Source organism: Dermacentor albipictus, chromosome 1, assembly GCF_038994185.2.
Source record: "Dermacentor albipictus isolate Rhodes 1998 colony chromosome 1, USDA_Dalb.pri_finalv2, whole genome shotgun sequence".
Taxonomy (NCBI): Eukaryota; Metazoa; Arthropoda; class Arachnida; order Ixodida; family Ixodidae; genus Dermacentor; species Dermacentor albipictus.
Window position 1 is genome coordinate 97,320,590 of NC_091821.1, and position 18,728 is coordinate 97,339,317.

General features: G+C 47.9%; 1 protein-coding gene across 1 annotated transcript in view; it reads right to left on the reverse strand.

Moving 5' to 3' along the window:
- Positions 1 to 18,728, reverse strand: part of LOC135917540 (uncharacterized) — a 680,547-nt gene that overhangs the window by 4,105 nt on the left and 657,714 nt on the right. The window contains exon 6 of the mRNA XM_070535420.1: positions 527 to 589. Coding sequence (XP_070391521.1) covers positions 527 to 589 — 63 coding nt within the window. The remainder of the gene's footprint in view (positions 1 to 526; positions 590 to 18,728) is intronic.

Consider the following 18,728-nt stretch of genomic DNA (forward strand, 5'->3'; position numbering starts at 1 on the left):
CACACGAACCGTCCGCTCAGCGTAGATGCGGCGCGAAATAAAAGCCACCAAGGGTCAGCGCAGCGACGCTCGCATCGGCGGCCGTGCTCCCACGCGGCCGTCCGCGTAGCGCTTCGGGCGCGGTGCGTAAATCAGGAGCGCATGCGAGGAACGGTGTCAACGCATGCCTCGGCGCGCTTCGTCGCCGCCGCCGCCGCCGTTGGCCCGACGCGCCCTGGGCCGCAGAGGCGCATGGGCAAAGAGCGAGAAATGGCCTCGCATTTCAGTGTTCCCCTTGTCAGGGAGCTTTACGATCGGCCCGCTGGCCGTAAACTAAGGTTCGGGCAGAGGGGGACGACAGAGGCGGCCACGCGGAACGCGTAAATCTTGGCCGCGCGCGAAGCCAGCAACAAGCGCGGAAACCGCCGTCGCTTGAGGAGGACGTCTCTGGGGCGGACTTCGTAAATTCCCGTCTGGTAGACGTCCTCCATTTCCTATCTGGTTCCCATCCCTTTCTGCACGTTCGGGAGAGCAATTTGTCGCTTACCTGAGGCATCTGCGCCCGTGGCATCTGCGCGAGTCCAGGCACTGGTCCGATACGCGACCCGATCTGGAACGTAAACCTGTATTGTAAAAGCTGCCTAGAGAAGGCCGCGTCGCCGAGAAGGGCGCTTTTGAAGCAAACTGCCGTTTGTTGCGCGACAGGCAGCAAATTCTCAAACAGCGCACGACATGGCATAGCTCGTGCGCTACGCTACTCACGTGATGTTTTAAGGAAACAGCGAATATTGCTTACATCTAACATCCTTTCCCGAAGGTGTCCTTTAATTTTTGTGCATAAATCATATGTGATGCGAGTTATTTCGAATATTTTCAAGGGTCACCACGTTTGCAAGATATGTCGCCGGCGGATCTTAAAAGATAAGGAAAGTCCTACAACAGTCCTCTATAGTGAATATATTGTAGAACTTTCTTGGTTTATAAAAAATTGTTTGTCACTTTCTGTTATTGTGAACGTTGGCATTCGTGTTTATGGTTGTGGTGGTGTTGCAGCAGGTGGGGTTAGCCTGGCTCACGTAGCCGTCAATTATTCCGCCTGAGCCTCCTGTGAGTGGAGATCAGGGGTGTGTCACCAGGTGTCGAAGAGCCCCGTGTCTCGCATGAAGACAATCAGCAGTCATTGCACTCTCTTCCTGAAAGCCGCAGGCCCTGCGGGAAAAACGACGTCTTCAAAGGTCTTGTGTGGAATACCACTATTTTTCAGGCTGTCAACCATCGCTTTCCCTTGTGTGTTGAACTGCAGGCATTTCCAAATGAAATGTTTGATGTCTGGGGTATCACCACAGAAGGCACAGAACGGGGAAGCGCATCGTCCAGCCTTGAATAACCAAGCCGGAGTCGGTTCGGATGGGGTACAACCGCGTTGCTTCTTCCCGAGTAAGTCCATGGGTCACACAGGCTGGGTGTGGGGCCTGGTGGACCACCCTAAAGTGAATGCGGATTGCCTCCTTAGGATTCTAAATAATCTTTGGCGCTCTTATTTTTGGGACACATGTCAGTGCCAGGCATGCAAGAGCGTCATCTTTTTCATTTCCTTCAATTCCTACGTGGGATAGGATCCATTGAACTTTTACGTTAAGCCCCTTGCTCATTAGAACTTTGACCAGTGCAGCCACGTCTTTGTTTTTAATTAATTAATTAATTAATTAATTTATTTATTTATTTATTTATTTCATGTACCTGCAGCGCCCGAAGGCATTATTGCAGGGGGGAATACACAGGGTTACATGAGCTCGGATAAAATACGTAACTGATCAAACAAAAATAACACAACAATAGAAGGATTTACGCCGCTATAAATTCAACAGAAATGCTCTGAACGATGCTTCAGTGCGACAATCAGCAATTTCCTGCGGTAGCTGATTCAACTGTGATGTTGTGTGTAGAACAAACGAGTGCTGGAAGACGTATGTTCTACAAATAATTTCTCTTATGTTTAAACAGTGGTCACTTCTGTGAGATAAGAAATGAGGAGGTGAAAGGTAAGTTTCTTTATCTATTGTAACCATACCGAAATAAATTTTAAAAACCATTTCTAGTCTCATGTTTTGTCTGCGTGTGCTTAATAATTCCCCACCCCATGCTATGCTTAAGTGCAGTAATACTGGAAGTAAATTCATAATTACTACAGGCAAAACACGCTACGCGGTTTTGTACATGCTCGAGCACATTAGACGGCATTTTAGTTTGCGGTTCCCAGGCCATACAGGCACACTCTAATATGGGTCTTACGTTCGACAAGTAAAATAGCTCTTTAATTTTGGGAGGAACTAACCGGAAATTGCATTTAACAAAATTTAACACTTTCTATGTAACACATTCAACGTGCCTAATCCAAGTTAAAATCGATAAGAAATAAACTCCAAGATACTTATACTCAGTTACTCGCGATAGCTGGACATTGTCTAATGTATAATGAAACAGGTATGGATCTTGTTTACGTGTAAAGGAGACGTATTGAGACTTGCTGGGGTTCAAAGACATCTGAGACCTAACACAGCAGCGCGTGTTAGGTCTCAGCCGGCGTCAACATGCCGGTTGGAGTAAACGGTAAACGAAAAAAAAAAAGCACGTTTGAGCGCTAAGGAGCAAGCAGGCCTCATGAGGATGCATCGCAGCGCATTTACGCTTGGGTAATGTGGACTACCGAAGAAAAGAAGACAGCGAGTTAGAAGAAGAGAGTGACATAGCGAAACATTTATTCACATCCAGCCCCCTGCCGATGGCTACCAGTCGAAACGTAGATTCAAGCACATGAAACGTAAATAACAGTCCGGTTAACCAAATAGACCCGTCGAGTTAGCTTAGTGTCTATGGCGTTGAGCTGATGAGCTCGAGGTGGTGAGCTCGATCCCTGCCGCAGTGACTGCATTTTGATGCGTCCGAAATGCAAGAAAACACTCGTGTGCATAGATTTAGGTGCACAAGAAAGAAATCCAGGTGGTCACAATTATACCGAAGTCTCCCCACACGGCGCACCTCATATAAGAAGACCGTGGTCTTGCACGTAAAACCTAATTTTTTTTAGCAAATAGTTCTTGCTGGCTCAATTTCGCCGCGTGTACTGCGGGGCAGACGAATAGAAGAGAGAGAGAAATAGAGGCGCCAATTCACAAGTTGGTAGAAGCAGTACACACAATGACAAGTCTCCGGGACGATGAGTCTTCATTTTGTTTGCCATTTGCTCTTCTTTTCATGCTGCGGCATACTGCGAGGAGAGGCCGTCATCGTGGACCGCACAATGGCTTACATCGAGACAGCGGTGTTCCAGCTATATATACGCACTTGCCGCGACGCATTCAAGCTTCCCGGAAGGGCGGTCGTCTCACCCAAACAGCGCAGTGCACTGATGCTACGGAAGCGGGCCCAGCCGTGGCGCGAAGTCGCCCGCGTGTATACGGACCGCTGCCCTGCGGCGGAAACAATTAAATGCGCACCATCCATCTGTAGCGAAACACACCACGACGGGGGCAGTGCATGGCGCGCGAGCGCGTTCCGATGTAAAACACTGCTGCTTCATCCATACTAATGAGCGCCTGTCACAGCGAGGATTGGAGTCATCATTTTCCGCAGCACGGATTCCCATTAGGGAATCACCGGCACAGCCGTGGCGCGGCGCCGGATGCATCGAGTGCGGGGCGGCGGCGAAAGAATCGCGAGGGCTTCGCGGCCGCACTCCGCGCGCACAGCCGGAGAAGCCCGCAGTGTGGCGCCAAATGCGGCGGCCGAGCATCCTTTGCACCTCGCGCGTAACCGTCAAGCAAGACTAGCAAGTAGGTAATTAGAAGGCACACGCTCGGGTGCCATGAGTTACCTCCCGAGGATTTTTAACGGCGCTGAGCTTGAGTTACGAAGGTTCTTCAAGGTGTGGTGCACACATCACCGAATGTAAAGAGCCACAGTTTTCTTCTTTTATTATTATTATTATTATTATTATTATTATTATTATTATTATTATTATTATTTACATAAGTTATATTGCTAATGAGAACGCGAAGGAGAAGGTTCGCATCATTTATGCGAAGAGGTTCAGCCCTCTAATGGGAACCGGCTAGTCCAGAACCTTTATGATTCGCGAGCGGGATAACTAACCACTCGTGATCAAAAAGTACAGATGGCAAGACAATGCTAGTGCAGGAATTAATTAAGTGAGGGTGTTCTACGTGCACAACATCATAAGCACGCCGCACAATTCCTGACCTGCTTTCGCATTTGCTTCTCCATATATGTATTTGAATAAGTTACAAAGGCAGGGCTCCTGACCGTAGCTTGCTTTGCGGCTCGGAAACGCTATCGATTACTGTATCGTTCAAGACAAATGATTAACAAAAGCAAAATGCTCAGAAAAAAAAGCAGTACCACAACACACATTCTAATACGTACACGAATACAAGTATATAACTGTTGCAGCCGTAAAAATGTTCCTCGTGCGTGCAGGCTTTTAGCATACTGCACATTTCAGACAACGAATAGCATGTTCTGCCATTTTGCTTATCATGACTTGACTTGTACATGATGCCTTAATTTGTGAAAATCATAACCGAATACATAACACAACGACCACGGTGAGATTTGTTTTTTTTCTTTGGTCGCCCGTCTAACGCGTGACATAGCCGTAGCATCTTAGCAAATCAGCTTGACTGATAAGCGAAGGCATAGGCTTTGGAGATCTCCGGTGTGGGGCAACATGCATACTCGGGAGGAAAGCGATGACGCAGCTGGCTCAAGCAACTTGCGCTGTGTTTTACAAGCTGTGAGATTTGCTGCATTTTAATATGGTAGTCTCCCACAACGTGTACCTATAGTGTTGAGCGGGGGGAGGCTTTTTTCCAACATGTGGCTGATAGTGTTTACGTAGTCACGCATCCAAGTTCCGAAAAACCAGATAACGCAACATAAACGGCTATTCTCTTTAAAGCTGTGTCCTTATATGCACGAGGAACAGCTCTTAGGAAAAAGAAGCCTCGTTTTTGCTTGCGTGCTTATTCGTCAAATACTTGCGCTCATTCACTATACGTATACGGTGGAATGTCCAAGAAGCCACAGGTTATAGGCTTGTTGATTGTGTATGTATGTGTCTCTGTGTGAGTGTGTGTGTCAGGTGCGAGGGTCTATCACAAAAGCGGTAGTGGAAGGTTCCGGTATGTGTGTGTGCGTGCGTGCGTGCGTGTGTGTGTGTGTGTGCGTGCGTGCGTGCGTGTGTGTGCGTGCGTGCGTGCGTGTGTGCGTGCGTGCGTGCGTGCGTGCGTGTGTGTGTGTGTGTGTGTTTGTGCGTAAGCTCCTTGACGTCGTCTCTTAGAAAAGCATTTTCCCTCTAAAAAATAATTTTTCCACCAAAATGACGTCCCGTTGGAGGAATTGGAAAAACTTGCGCCATGTTCACCGCCGCGCAGTTAGATGGCGCTGGCTCCGCTAAATAATCCATAAGATGCCCCGGACGTGCGAAAGCTTCTCTACAGTGGCTATACTTGGGTGAGTGTTCACGTCGTCTTTCGTGTCGAGCAGCACGACAACCATGTATTTTCAACCAAATAAATGAAGGAATAATAAACAAATGTATGAATATATCTTGTTTCCTATCGCGATGCTCCCTTTGGTTCTCAATAGCTGCACTATAGAGTCAATTTCATCTGAATGTCTTCGAACCAATCAATAAATCTCCAGTGCCCTACGCGCAATGTACGAGATGACATAACCTACTTAAACTGCAACTGCATCCTTTTCACGATCCACAGGTCCGTTCTATATCAGCACTGAATGTACATCAGGAATAGCATGGTATACTTGTACCAAGGACTAGTGCATGCCACCTGCGCATCCCGCGCCACGGAGGCGTTTTGAATCATTTGGCGAGGCACTGGTCTCAACGAGATACTCTAATTCTGCATGCTCTGCGCTGTGTGTGTTTGTGCGTTTTTGTGTGTGTGTTATGTGTTTGCCGTATGCTCTGTGCATATCATTTCGTTGATCATCTCATTCACCTGGAGGACCATGCTGGGCGTGCCGCCAGGCAAACCTCTCCAGTTTTCATTACAGAGCCTCTCTCTCAATTAATCGGCCGTTACAATATACAGCGTCCATTATGAAATTAATGCACATGATTTTATTATGACGCAACTATCCATGGCCGCGCGGTAAAACCGGTCGGGAACTGTGGCGACGGTTCTGCCCTGCACATGTCCACATTTGCGGTACATGGCATAGTGGCGAGGATCTGCAAACGCGCAAGGTTTGCACGTGCCGAAAGTGACGGAAGATCAGAAAGAACTTTGAGCTTTGCGTTGTCAAGAATGGTTGAATTTGATTCAAAATGAGCGGGACTTTCTTAACTCTGTCGTAACCGGCGACGAATCGTCGATGTTCGAGTACAACCCAGAATCGAAAAGGCGAAGCAGCGAGTGGCACACAAAATCATCCTCCCGCCCCAAGAAAGCACGAATGATCAAGTCTCGCATCAAAACGAAGCTCATTGTCTTCTTTGACTCTCGAGGAATCGTGCATTTTGAGTTTGTACCGCAGGGAGAAACTGTCAACTCAGCCTTTTACCTGGAGGTGCTCAAGGGATTGAAACGCCGGGTCGCGTGCGTGAGGTCTGACATCAAAGACACGGTCAAGCGCCACCATGACAATTCCCTCAGCCACACGTCTTTCATCGTTACCAACTTCCTAGCCCGGAGCAACACCCCGATGGTCCCTCCATCTCCCTTACAGTCCCGACTTAGCTCCGTGCGACTTTCTTTTTGTTTCTCCGACCGAAGAGAGTGCAGAAAGGAAAGCATTGGGAGACCGCGGAAAACGTCCAAAAGCATGTTACAGCGTTCCTGGGAGACATTCCCGTTGAGGACTCTCAGGGTGCCTTCCAGGCGTGGCAGACACGCCTCCGCAAGTGTATTGATGCTGGGGGAAAGTATTTTGAAGAATTTTAACCATTTGTACAGGTGCGCTCAGTAAATCTACGTTTCCCTGAAAATGCGCGTTACTTTCATAATGGACCCTGTAAACGCAAAGCGAAGTCAGCGCCTAGTGGTTTCGCATTATAGCATCTTTCATACTCTGTACGCTTCATAATTAACGCTTGTGTGGTAAATTGCGCAAATATTTTTTTGTTACTAGTTGAATTCGGCAGAGTTGTGTCTTCCATGTTTACATGCAACGTTTCACCTTGGTGTTGGCTTGAAGACTTTTTTTTTTCAAAGAGAAGCGTGGTTTGTTGCCACCGCCTCGAGTAATTTCGTCCCCGCGACCGCTTTAATAAGTGCAAGGATGAGTTCTTTTACTTAATGTATGCAGCAATATTCAACAACCAATAGTTGCCTGCTTTCGGATATCTGCAGCAGTCAGCATACTTATGAATCTACATAACGGCCTCGGTTTTACTAGATTTCTTCGTTCTGGAAAACCATCTACCAGCCTCAGTGCCTCCGCGGCTATGGCCTTCTGCTGGCGTCCACGTGGTCGCGATTTTGATTCCCAGCCGTGGCTGCCACATTTCAATGGGGACGGACTGCAGAACCTCCCGTTGACTTATATTTAAGGGCTCGAATTCTAGGTGGTCAAAATTAATCCGGAGCCCTCCACTATTCGGCGTCCCTCGTTACTCACTGTGCAGTTTATGAACGTCACCCACCCCCCCACCCCCCCCTCTCTCTCTCTCTTTTATTATCTTGCTCATTGTGATAAGAAGGCGGTATGGAAGTTCTTATGATAACCCGAGATCGTCTATAGTACATACGCTTATGCAAAGCCGAGCCGGTTTCTTACCTGTACGCTTATTTTCTTTCATTAGATTTATTAATATGAAATAAAAGGAGAGGTTTGTGCCCTTACTGGCGCCGGCTACACATATATACAGGACGAGCAGAAATTGAGAACGCGAGACAAACTGAAAAGCATTGCAGGTGGTCAAATTTCCCAAACAATTCACAAAGTGCCGCGCACGAGTAAGGAAGGCACAGAAGAGAGTAGGGGACCTACGCCTACAGACACACGCACACACACACGCACACATTCAGTTCCGTAAACAAGTGAAAGTGCACAAAAGAGTCCGGAAACACGCACATAAGTTGAGAGCATCGCAGGCGTCTGAGACGGCTGACGAATGTACACAAATCTACATAACAGGAAGCATTACAACATATCACGAAAGGATGCGTGAGCTACACTTATACGACCTGTGGTACGTAAAGAAAAATTTAATTGTGGGGTCAACCAGGAACATCTAGTATGAGCCTAATATTTTTTGCGAAACTGTGCTGTCTCTCTTCATCCCCTACGCCCTTCCCCCAGTGCAGGGTAGCAAACCAGACGTCCGTTAAGCTCCCTGTGTTTCTTGTCTTCTATATATATATATATATATATATATATATATATATATATATATATATCTTTGAAAAAAGTTTTTAAAAGCCACAGTGCTGTTTTATGTAGCCCCATTGTTGGCCATGGGCCAAATATCTTTTTCAGAGTGAATGATCTGTACGGTCTAACAAGATTAAGTCTGCCCTGAGTCTTTCTTCACCTCGCGGTATCGTGTCGCGGTCACTCGAGGTGTTGCACGCCTTCGTCAGCGTGGTCACTGTCCTGTGCAGAATCCTGTGCAAAATGTCACTTGTAACTCAAAAGGATAGAAACTTGGGCGAGTTGGTACAGTAACATGATCTTGAATTGTAGCGCGAACAACAGACAAGACGAACGCTCCTCCTGTCTGCTTCTAGTCTCTGTCTGTGTCGCTTCGCGCTACAATTCAAGATCACTGCTTGTAATTGTTGTGCCAAACGGCAAACGGTGCGGTTAAGTTGCAAAATTTTATTGTCATTCAAATTCGGTGGAATGTACATATTATTGTTAGGGTCTACGAAGAATAACTCAGAGCGCTTCGATTTCTAATCGAAACAAGCGTTTGTGCTAAGTCGACAGAGTATCTGTCGCAGCAACAGGCGCATTTCATAGATTTAAGAGGGAGATTTATTGTATCATCATTTCCGTGCACCTGTTTTGCAGCGGCGTCCACTGCAGGGTTTCCAGGAATATTGCACTGTAATGGCATCCGCTAATACGTTCCAATGTGATTTCTTGAACTGGCTTTTCTATGTTTCTCCAGGGTTGTATTTACCAAACATGCATTCAACGCATTTTTTTCTGTGCTTTTTAGTATTGTGAAGGTGGCTTGAGAATCGCTTAAAAATAATCATATCTTGAGAAGTCAACAAGCAAAGACAGCAAGGACGACATACTGGAAATTACCTGTGCTTGCTAATTGAATTAAAGAAATGATAAACTAATGACAATGAAAATGGATGAAAAAACAACTTGCCGCAGGTGGGCAACGATCCCACGGCTTCGCATTACGCGTGCAATGCTAGATCGCACGCATAATGCGAAAACGTGGGATTGTTCCCCACTTGTGGCAGTCAGGAAGAGGGTGTAGCAGCTGCTGATTGCCTTCATCCGAGACACGTGGTTCTTCGACACCTGGTGACACACCCCTGATCTCAAGGATGGCTTAGCGGGCTAGTTGGTAAAGCATCTTATCATCATTAGCATGATCATCATTTCATTTCATTTTATTACCTTAAAGACCCCTTGCGGGGTATTACATAAGGGGTGGGTGGTACAAAAATACAGGAGGTTGCCCACTATCTTATTTTGAAGACAGAATACTCGTTACTTCATCCATGAAGGCAGATGAGGTGGTGATGGCAGCGACGTGGTGGGGAAGGCCGTTCCAGTCTTTAGCTGTACGATGAAAAAATGATGACGAGCAGGTGACAGTGCGCGCGCTAGGGCGAGCAACATTTAGTGGGTGGCCTGTGCGCAGCGATATGCGTGAAGGTGGTACAATGTAAGGTGCGTGGCGAAGCGAGCTTGTGAAGAATTTATGGAATAATGATAAGCTCGCGATACGGCGACGGTGCGCTAATGTGTCCAAACCAGACTTTACTTTTAATGGTGATACGCTGATATCATATGAGTATGTCGAGTGAATGTATCTTACGGCGCGGTTCTGTATGGATTCTAATGCGTTGCTGAGGTAAATCTGGTGAGGATGCCATATGGGTGATGCGTATTCGAGTTTTGGCCTAACCAGTGTTTTATATGCTAGTAGTTTTACTTGTTGAGGAGCGTTGCGGAGATTGCGTTTCAGAAATCCCAAGGTTTTGTTAGCAGATGATATGATGTTAGTTATATGCGAGCACCAGTTTAAATCATGCGTGATCGTTATGCCGATCATTAGCGCTGTGTCCTGTTATTCCTCGCTCTCTGCCCGTCTGTGCGTGCTGTTAACCCTATAACCTGATCTCAACTCATAGGAGGCTCAGGCAGAATAATATCTAGCTATGTGTGCCACACTCTTAGAACAGTTTGCACCCTTTGGGGCTTGTCCCACAACGATAATCGTCATCTGTCTTGCCCGCATTTCCTTTCTTTAACGCTGCGAGCCCGGTAATTCCAAGTCACGATAGGCTTGCACGTTATCAATATGACACAGCATTCTCGAGTGGAAAGTAGCGAGCGCAGCGTTATCAATAAAGAAAACGCAACCATCGCTGGGTTACAAATATACACCCCAAAGGGTGCAACTGTTTTAAGAGTGCAGGCTAACCCCGCCTGCTGCAACACCACCAGCAACAACAACAGCAATACAGCACACGCAAAGCTACAAGACATCGGCCCACCTAGACTCCGCCCCTCCCCCTGCCGCCCCCAGGAGATCACTTTCAAGATCAAGCTGGTGCGACCGCGCGCGGCCGCGCCATACGCAGTTGCTGCCAAAGTACAACGCCTCCCCCACGGTGCCTGGCGCGCGACAGAAGACGGCGCGCTTCCTCCTCACTTTCCTCCCTTGCCCGCGCGAGATGGAACCGCGATTGTCGGCACACCCTGGCCCGCTTTCACTTGCACATACAGCATACGGCACGCGGCGATGGTGTAAACCCCCTTGGATTTTATGCGGAGCGTCACGGCGACGGCGACGGCGACGACAATGGCAAAAATGCGCCTGCAGTGTCCTTATATTTGCTATCGCAATAAAACCCACAAGCACCGGAAAGATTAGGAAAGTGGCGCTGACGTGACGACAGTTGTTGCAGTCTATGTTTGCTCCTCCTCCCAAGTTGCTTCTGTCTCAGTCGTCGAAGTGTTAATTGAGCGCTTTGAACAAAATACTGATAAAGGCGTCCTTTCACTAATTAAAATAAATGAATTGCTCACTTTCAGTTAACGTAGGTATTTTGTTACATGCGATTTCATTAATCCCAGATGAAAGTATCTCTTGTGCTCATAAGGAGATGCGACATTTCCTTTCTTCGTTCTTATACGGTAGCGAACGAATGAAAAGAGAAAAGGAAGTTGCGTCTTATTTAGATTAAAACGAAATCAAAGTTGCAAAAACGATCGTAGAGACCAGTCACCACAAATCACTGCGTTTTTATGTTAAGCTCCTTCGGTTGGCACTCTTTCTTGCTTTCTATTTTTCTTGTGACGTTCCTTATCACGATTTCTGCACTTCATATATTGAATACCAGATGTTCTTGCTGTGGCTTTCTATGAAAGTGCCGTGTTCATGCTAATATCACTGCTGAATGTTTTTCCACGCGCCACACTATCGTAAAGAACAGTCCCCATCTGTTGGACTTCGTACGTACGCCAAATGTCATTTGCTTTTTATACGGAACTGACCTGGCTGAGGTATCGGCTTCGTGCTATTTGGAAAGCAAGTTATTCTCGCTCACTACATAAAAGACGTCAAGAAAGCTGACATACTTCACTTCATATGTATTATACAAAAAAATATTAAATTAAGGGGTTTTACGTGCCAAAACCACTTTATGATTATGAGGCACGCCGTAGTGGAGGACTCCGGAAATTTCGACCACCTGGGGCTTTTTAACGTACACCTAAATCTAAGTACACGGGTGTTTTCACATTTCGCCCCCATCGAAATGCGGCCGCCGTGGCCGGGATTCGATGCCGTGACCTCGTGCTCAGCAGCCTAACAATATGTATTATACACGTACGCGGAAATAAAATCTCGCTTGTGGCGAACATGGCGATCTGAATAGTGAACATTCAATGCGTACCCGCTAGGAGCTATTAGGATTAACATGTGCAGGCATATAGTTACCCTAATCTTGCATGCCATGCTAATAAAACGAGACTTTCGATGTAACCGCGGACTTGAAAGCCTAAAATGTTATACAGTCGCCATCAAATTCCTGCCGGCGATGCCGCCTTACTCGCATACAAATAAGTAGGGCTCGCCAGTTTTTATCATTCGAAACGCACATTTGCCATTGGGTTTTGCCTTGGCTATCATATACCAATTATTGAGAGAGAAGCGTTTCGAGAAATGAGGAGACACCGTTAGTAGATGACTCAATGATACAATTTTCTTTAATTGTGGTTTTTCGTTAAATGAATATTCGTACTTGGGCGATGCCGGCAACACCTTTTTCCGTTAAATTACTCGTACACTGCGATAACAATTAACAGAAAACAATACTGAAATGAAGAAGACTAAATAATGGCAAACAAAATGCAGCCACAGCCTTGCGAACACTGCGTAACACACAGTCGTATAACAATTAGCGCTGATTCGCGGGCGCCTTTGGTTGCGTGCGCGCTGTTCCCTCCGAACGTGACGGGCAAGCAGCGCAAACCAATTCAGAACACTTCGCTTTCCTCCTTTCTTCCGAAGAGTGTTGGGCAACGGACAACCTGCTCGCCGCAATAGAGAAACACCAATCAACGTCCTCGGCACAGCGGTAAACGAAAGCAGCGCTCGTGTACACGTCGAGATACCACGAATCGGGTGCCTTATTCATCACCCGGGGGATCCATTACGCCACACGAGCTCCTAGAGAGAGACGCCTCGGACCTCACGCCCGCGGCTTCTTTCGGAGCTGTCATCAGTCTCTCGGAGAAGAGCGAAGAGGAACAACGCTTTCCTTGCGCCCTGGAAGACAGACTGACCCGCCAGGAAGAGGGCGAAGCCGCCGCTGCGCAGAGGTCAGGGCGAGGGCTCTCAGTTGGTCGGCGCTGGGGCCGACCTCATCCGAGCACCCATCCGTGTGGTCATCGAGAGCCGCTTACGCACTTTGGAGCGAAAAAGAAAAGATGGACTGGCAAGGGTTCAGAATAGGACTGCTGTCTCTGCTGCTGAACAGTCCGCGTTCATTAGTTGCGTGCAGCGCTGTCGATGAGCACCTGCGGGGAAAGAAGCTATGGTTTGCGGCGCCGCAACCCCAGCCTCCTTTTGCTAGAACCAGCGAGAGTTAAAGGTGAGCCTTACTGGACTTTTCTGAGAAAGATAAATTGATAGATAGAGAGAGAGATCAGAGGCACAGCGCAGGAACTGAATCCGCAAGGTAGTTACACGGGCCTGGAGTCGGCTGTTTTCCGCCAGGCTTTCTGCTTGCTGCGCACAACGACGGACGCGAACCGCGAGGGAGCCCTCTGACTGCACGTTGAACGAACAGGCCGCAGAAGCAGCTTTCGACAGTTAAGCCTTCCCCTCGCCATAGTTACTCGCCAAACCTTGAGTGATGAAGCTGCGCGCGTGGAAAGAGGAGGAAGCCCTACCACGAGGCGCAAGTCTTCTTCCGCCGCTTCGGGGATAAAAATCTATCACGCACGCCGAGCGGCGCGAGAGTCATAATGGGCAGCAGAAGCACGGTTCGCAGTGCGCCCCATTCATCAGGGGCCGGCCGGCCGCCGCTGACCGCCGCGGTTGACTGCGAGGACCACACACGCGGCCGCCGCGCCCCGCGGCACCGGTCGTGTGCGGCGACCGAGGCGCTGCGCGGGCGTGCCCCGCTCGTGGGGCGACCCTCGGCCCCCTTTTCGTGGGGGCACTCGAAAGCCGGGAGATTTGGCATTCACTTGGCGAGGAAAAGCGTATCGGCGAAGAGCCGGCACGAACCTCGCGCTAGAAATGCGTTACTTTTGAGGTCACCGTAAATCAAAAACCAGAAAAATAACATCGTAAGGTCTGGCTTAGCTTTTCGTATGAATGATGATTTTGTGCATCGTGCATTTGGCTTTACATTGGTTATATAGAGGCCGTCTGTCTCTGGTCTGCGGGGCCGGGTGACAAACTCTCTCGAGGAAGTCAGACCCAAGAGAACTATTGACATAGTCGTATTTAGCTAGTCGCTATGTTTTACACATGTAAATAGTTCTCCTTTACTATATCCTCTTTCCTTGTCCTTTGTTGATCACTCCAATAAGGAAGGCATAAGAGTTTGTAAATGCGACGCCTAGCCACAAATGGTACAGCGTGGTTTTTTTTTTTCACGTCGTGTTGACGCCGTAGGGGTCCTTCACTTCACTCTACCCGCCGTGGTTGCTCAGTGGCTATGGTGTTGGGCTGCTGAGCACGAGGTCGCGGGATCGAATCCCGGCCACGGCGGCCGCATTTCGATGGGGGCGAAATGCGAAAACACCCGTGTGCTTAGATTTAGGTGCACATAAAGAACCCCAGGTGGTCAAAATTTCCGGAGTCCTCCACTACGGCGTGCCTCATAATCAGAAAGTGGTTTTGGCACGCAAAAACCCCAAATATTATTATTATTATTCACTTCACTCTCTTCTCTCTCTAGGTGTGTACGCGGTTTGTTTCTGTTCGTCTGTCGCTGCCCTTCCGTTCTCTTTCTTCTTTTATCTCCCTATGTGGTGGTGGTGGTGGTGGTGAATTGTAGCAACAGGCGGGTTTAGCCTGGCGAACAAGGCCGGCAATTGCTCCGCCCGAGCGTCTCGCACAATACCGCTGAAGGGTTTCACCATGTGTCCATCAAACCAGTCTCTCTTAAGAACTCGGTGAGGAGACGTGAAGTTTCTTTTCGGGCTATAACTGATCCCGCGGGAAATATAAGGTGTTGCAGGCACGCATGCGGAAGGTTCTTGCTTTGCAGATTCTTCAGGAGAGTGTCTCTTTCATCTTGGAATTGCTGGCAGGACCACAAAAAGTGCTCAATGTCTCCTGTCTCGTTGCATGCCGAACAGTTCGGAGAATTGATTCGCCCCGTTTTAAATAACCAGGCCGGTGTATTTGCAGATCCTGTCCTTATTCGATATAGAAGTGTGGCTTCCTCTCGGTGCAATCGCTTGGTTACGCAGGGCATATGCGGTGGAACCCAAAGCGACGCAAAGTGATTTCGAATGTCAGATTTTTGCATTTGATTACTCTTTGGGACCTTGATTTTGGGAGGATGATAGAGCGCTGCGTATGCAAGCGCATCAGCTTTTTCGTTTCCTGAGATACCAATGTGGGAAGGAATCCATTGAAACTTTACTGTGAAGCCTTTGTTGTTGAGCTCTTTCACGATGGCTAGTGATTTGCGTGGGAACTTGAGGGATGGCAAACCACGGTATATTTGTTGTAATGCGGCCTTTGAGTCCGTAAGGACAACCACATTCTGCGGAGGCAAAGTCTTTAATTTGCGCAGAGCAGAAGCTATTGCTGCGCCTTCCACAACTGTCGACGAGGCTATACAGTCCAGACGGCCAGACCACGTATATCTTAGAGAGGGAATATAGAATGCAGCTGCACAGCGGTCTTCGTCTGCTTTGACAGAGCCATCTGTGTATACTTGTAGGTGACTCGGGTAAATCGTGTTCAGGTGTTCCAGGACTAATGACTTGGCTTCTGCAGATGGAATGCAGCTCTTTGATTGCAATCGTGGTACACTTAAGTTGCATATCATGTCCTCGAATGTCCAGGGTGGTTCTATCCTTTCCCTCTGTCTCGAGCAGCGCAATCCTAATACGCGAAGCGTGTTCAATGCTGCATAAAAATGTGAGCGCGGCCTGTTACCTATACGTCGTAAGAGCGCTCTACCGGGCGTAGACTCACTCAATCGTAGGAGCTGGATCATCAGAGCCTGGGAAGCCTGAAGTCGTAGAGGGCGTGACTCAGCTTCGAAGAGCACTTTCTTGTTTGACGCTGGCTGAGGGACTCCAAGGCAAAGTCGGATACCTTTTCTGTGGATGGCTTCTAAGCGCTCGTATTGGCTGTCTGAGGGTGACATCAGAGGTAGCTGATACAGGATTCGACTTGTAACCAACGCTGTATGTAGCCGTAGCATGGACGTCGGGTGGTTGCCCCAGCGTATGCCAGCGACTCGCTTCAGCACATGTAGCCTGGGTGACGATGACGCCACAACGTGGTCAACACCGCGGCGCCAGAGTAGCCTGTGGTCTAAGGTAACGCCCAGAAATCTCCCTATCTCTCTCTCTCTCTGAGCGCTTTAAACAAGAAAATAATTGCTCTGCTTCCAGGACTGTCGCGCTGTCTTTGAAACAACCTGGACATAAAGGGAAGGACTGGTTTGTATGAGCTGCGCAACATCTCTGGTCGATGACGTTTTCCTTTGCTTTCTTTCCACCATCCGTCACCTATATATATATATATATATATATATATATATATATATATATATATATATAAGCTATACGCTCGCCTGTATATAATAAAACACAACTGAAACAACTAAATTTAAATGCCAAAAAAGGGGCGAACAAGGATGTTGCAGAGCCGTTATAAAACACCAATTTAAGTATGGAATATACGTCACTCACGTAAAAGCGTATTTACTGTTTTTTACAGCAGATAAAGCATCGCTCTAGACGAATACTTGATTTGTAAAAACTTGATGAACCGCTTATTCTTTCTATTGGCTTTGTTAAAAAAGAATTCGATGCTGCGACGCGGAGAGGGTCGATGGTTGTTGGCTTATAAACTTCGGGGGGAGCCCCGCCCCCCCCCCCCTCCATTTTTTAAGGAGGGACTCGCCCATTCCCCTCCCCCTCCCTCGGTAGGTCAACTTCAGCACTGCGGCACCCATTCGACAAGTGCTGGATGTGATTTTAATACCAGTAATGCCTTGTGCGGATAATTTATAACTCTAATATTTTATTAATGATTTATTCACAATTTCTCGGTTGATGAGGCATGAGAAACAACAGGAAAGTATGTATTGTATTGCTGCACGCATTTCACCGAGGCACTGCACGTGCCGCTCATCACCCTTGTTCGAGTAAGGTTCGTGGCACAGCAGACTGTTTCATGAGCCATCTGAGCGTGAAGCTACCTGTTCGTGGATTAGTGAAGGTTGACCTCGGTTTCTTCCCGCTACCAGATAATTTTCATGTATTTAATCGTGCATTATGGTTACAGTGTTATAACAAGGACGCATGCATTTCGTCCACATTTGTAGGTAAGTAAATGTGAAAGCATAAAGTATATAGTTGTAGTGCCAGAGGTTTTCAATGAAGGAAGCCAACTAATGTTCCCTGTTGCAGCTAGACTTATTTGCTATGAGTTCACGTATGTTTAACCCTTTACCTCCCGAGTTATTTTTGGAAAAAACGTTTCCAAAATGGTAATTCTTTCCAAGCGCTTGATTGAATCGGCACATTAAATAAATGTCCGAAATACACTCAGAATAACAAAAAATTTGCGTAATTCTAGAGAAAGTTGGGTTCACCACACTGCTTGAAGCTGTCTTTTTAAGCGCCAATAAAGTAAACAAAATGTCAATGTCCCAAATACAACTGCTGTGGCCTGGGAGAGTTGTGACGAAACCGACTGACTGTTACATATAATAACATTTAGTCATTAGGAAGGCCCTAGTACGGCCCACATCAAACCCAATATCGGCCGCGGACCAGTCTCCGTGTGAGCGCGCTATACGGCTCGCCAGCCTATGAGCCCCCCTCCCGTCCTCCACTACAGGGAGACTGAGAGTGAACAAGAACGGATGGCCGCACAGGCCATCCAAACAGCGCCTTTCCGCATCGTTCCCGAACAACTACATTTCAGAAATCATTTTTTGTCCACACAACTCGCGACTGGAATGACCTTCCCTGCGACTTAGCACTAATCCCGGATCCAGCCCATTTCAAGACTGCCATCGAGGAAGCCATGTCATCGTCATGATTCTCATGTAACATTCATTGTTAACCGCCATTCTTGCGCCCACCCCTCATGTAATGTCCCGCCAGGGACCCTTGAGGTTCAAATAAATAAAATAAAAAATAAGAACAAGGCTCGACCGAAGAACGCGCGCCTGCAGCTCACACCCCGCACGCACGCGCGCGCACTGTTCGGCACCACGCAGCGGCTACCAAAGAACTTCGCCGCCATGAAGCTTCGCGTAGAGTGTGAGCGATATGCCTCACGCCGCAGCGCATCTAATCGTGCAACGACGATCTCTTCTGCTGGCCGCCTCGTTGGCGCGCGGCGGCCCGTCACACGCATCTCCGCGATGCGCGGCCACCCGAAGTTTGTTCAATAACGCAAAACTATATCTGTAAAGCCACAACCAGCATACGTGTTTCTTCTCATAAACTGCAGATGGGCTAGCCATACGTTGATGCGTTGTGATGGGGGTAAAGTGTGCGGCCGGTCTCCGCTTAAAAATTAAATTATGGGGTTTTACGTGCCAGAACCGCTTTCTGATTATGAGGCACGCCGTAGTGGGGGACTACGGAAATTTCAACCACCTGGGGTTCGTTATAACGTGCACTTAAATCTAAGTACACGGGTGTTTTCGCATTTCGCCCCCATAGAAATACGGCCGCCGTGGCCGGGATTCGATCCCACGACCTCGTGCTTAGCAGCCCAACACTATAGCCACTAAGCAACCACGGCGGGTCCGGTCTCCGCTTCTGCATTCTTGCAGGACAGT